Below are 3,074 nucleotides of genomic sequence, written 5' to 3' on the forward strand. Positions count from 1 at the left end.
ATTAAAAACAAGCGATAATACAGCACAAAACGTGTGGAGGATGATTCATGCATATGTAGTTTGCATGTCTTGCTGTATTATCCCTTTGTTTTTAACATTTATCTTAAAAAATGTCAATGTTACCGGTATTGTTGAATTTTACAACTGTTCGTTACTCGGCAACATAATCATGTGTATACAGTGTGTATGTATGTATATATATATATATAAAATATATAGAGAGAGAGTAAAACACACAGAAACAAAGAAACTATTATGGTGCTTGGCATGAGAAGAGTGGCCAAGTTTGCCAGTACACGCAATATAATCATGTGTGTATGTGTGTGTATATATATATATATATATATATATATACTGCCTTTAAAGTCCCTCATTTGTCCTTTTTCTACTATTTGTTAATTTGTGGATGTAGCAGGTGTAATTTTGCTGAATTAAATGTGGGAGATTGTACAACTTCTAAACAGGGATTTTGCCTTTAATATGATTGGATTCTGAACAAATTCAATAAGGAAACACTTTGCTTTTCACACTATTGGATGAACATTTACTGAACCTATTGGTCATCAAAGCATTTAGTAAATCAGATTTTATAATAATCACATTGCACACAATCAAGCAAAGCTATGCAAGCCAAATGTCTTCTATTGCCCATTTGTCATATCCACTTCTTACAGGTGGAATCTTTTTGTAAAATGTTTGAAAACCGTGGCTTTTAGATAGAAGGCGAAATTGTGTAATCCCCTACGTTTGTAGTAGGCTTGTGCTGAGTGGGACCAGCAGAAAGTGCTCTGCACAAAGCCCACACTGACACCGCACTCCGTGGAGAGAACTTTCTTGGATTTAGAGTGGGCACGGTCCGTGCAGTACAGCACACGCCCACTACAAACATGGAGGATTCCCTGTGCACAAACAGGCCGCATATTATTAATTTGATGACAGAGGCTGCGGGCCATTGAAAACCTGAACGCGGTCTGCGGACAGGACTTTGGACATGCCGGGACTAGATCTTATGTTTACTGGGAAGGGAACTGCTACTGTTGAAGATTTATTTTCTTTTTTTATATTTACTAATAAAATAAAGCTTTTGGGAGATTGTGATTTTTAAAAGACCACATTCTAATGCAATGGGTTATTCAGGTAATTGAAAAGGGATCTAAAAGTTAGTTTACAGCAAATTTGAACGGCTTTCTTCCCACAACATGGATATTTTTGTTGCCGTTAGCACTACATAGGCTACATATATTATAACCATGGGCTACTTATTATTTATTATGGGGAATACCAATAACTGTGACAGTTTATAAAGATGTACATACTCATATGCATGCCACTTTATTTCAGAGCTCTAAATTCTAAAAATTGCTACATTGAGCCCGATTTATTAAAGCTCTCCAAGACTGTAGAAGATAGACTATCATGGGAGAACATGGGTGATACAGCAAACCTGGAATGGATCCGGTCAGGACTGAAAACATTTGCCAGCTAACAGCGAATACTTTTTAGGTAAAAATCACCCAGGTTCTATCATGATAGTCAAACTTGTACAGTCTTGATGAGCTTTAATAAATCAGGCCCCAAGTATTTAAAAGTATTTTCCTTGTGTGATTAGAATATCTTTTTGGAAACTGAAGTAAGTTCTTTAGCTCAATACCTAGTACCTGTATTTTGTAAACATAAATACAGTACAAGATAATTGTCAGGTGACTGAGCAAATAATATTTTCCTTTTTCTTTTACTGTATGATACAGGTAACATGCATTACTTCAAGTAGTCAATGTCATCTGAGAATTAAAACTCATACATGCTACTGTTGTGATCTCTACGACTGTGAAAAGTACGTATAAAGACTATTTTCTTCTTGTTCATTTTTGCCTACTGTTGTGAAGCATAAACCCAAAGCTGAACTCCAGGCAGACAGACAGTTGAAATACATTTTATATTTAATATATATTTATATGCAGCTCAGGCAATCCTAAAATCAAAGCTTACCTGCTAGCAAATCCCGCTTCCAGACTATGTTTAAATAGAGCAATAGAGAGACATGGCCAGCATTGGACAATGCAGGAACAGCAGCATACTAATATATTTAGGAGGTAGGACCTTGCAATGCAGCAGGAATAATGAGTTTATTTTGTTGACTTTCCTACTATGAAGGCTAAAATCAAGACAAATCTGTATTTTACACTAGATGTACTATAGTACTTTGAGCTGCTGTTAGTTTTAAGACATAGATCTGCTAATTGACATAGATATTTGGTTAGACTTACCTCCTCTTTCCAGTTACAACACTATAAATAGAGCAATTACTAGATAAAAAAAATGCAAACTTTCCTTTGTTGACCAGCGTTAGTTTGAAAATATGTTGATGTAAATAAATGGAATGCTCTTTATTTTATACTTTGTCCTGTTTAAAATGGCATGACAATAAAGTTATGTCTCCAATATAGCACAATGGAAAGGTATGCTTTTTGGCATTTGCACTTTTTTGTGATAATAAAAATAATGAACAAAACAAAAAGAAAAAAGTTAAAACTGTAATGGTTGGAAAAAATGACAATTGCAGGAAGATAGTTTTTGGAGCAAATAGGGAAGCCAATAATTAGGAGTTACACTATAGGTAATGAGGTAAAAAAATGCAGCAAAAATGTACAAAATTGTGTACAAAACAGTGTTTTTACTTTTTTAGGTTTGTGACATTAGTTTTCCGTTTTAGAGATCTGCCAATAAGTGAAACAGAGTAGATAGAAAATTAGCAATGAATTGTTTATATTGTTAAGAGTTTACATCTCCTATCATGTCTGAACAGTGTTTGTAAACACTTGGTCTTATCTCCCGTTTTTGATAGCAAAAGCTTCAACAGCTTCTCTATTTACTCAGCAACTTCTGCTGTCATTTTGTCATAATAATTATTCAAATTGAGTGTAAAAGAGATGTGTGCCCCCACTGCATCCAGGAACTGATCTTTAAAATGACCACTGCTACTTCTTGTGGGTTTATTTAGACCTGTCAGTTGCAGCATATGTGTATGTGCATGTGCATTGCATTAACATTATTTTTTAATGGCATCTCACTGC

At 34.7% G+C, this 3,074-nt stretch overlaps 1 protein-coding gene across 1 annotated transcript in view; it reads left to right on the forward strand.

Moving 5' to 3' along the window:
• Positions 1–3,074, forward strand: part of TMEM255B (transmembrane protein 255B) — a 26,402-nt gene that overhangs the window by 16,584 nt on the left and 6,744 nt on the right. The window contains exon 6 of the mRNA XM_072402708.1: positions 1,749–1,834. Within this exon, the coding sequence (XP_072258809.1) occupies positions 1,749–1,834 (86 nt within the window). The remainder of the gene's footprint in view (positions 1–1,748; positions 1,835–3,074) is intronic.

The sequence above is a fragment of the Pyxicephalus adspersus genome, chromosome 1 (assembly GCF_032062135.1).
Source record: "Pyxicephalus adspersus chromosome 1, UCB_Pads_2.0, whole genome shotgun sequence".
Taxonomy (NCBI): domain Eukaryota; kingdom Metazoa; phylum Chordata; class Amphibia; order Anura; family Pyxicephalidae; genus Pyxicephalus; species Pyxicephalus adspersus.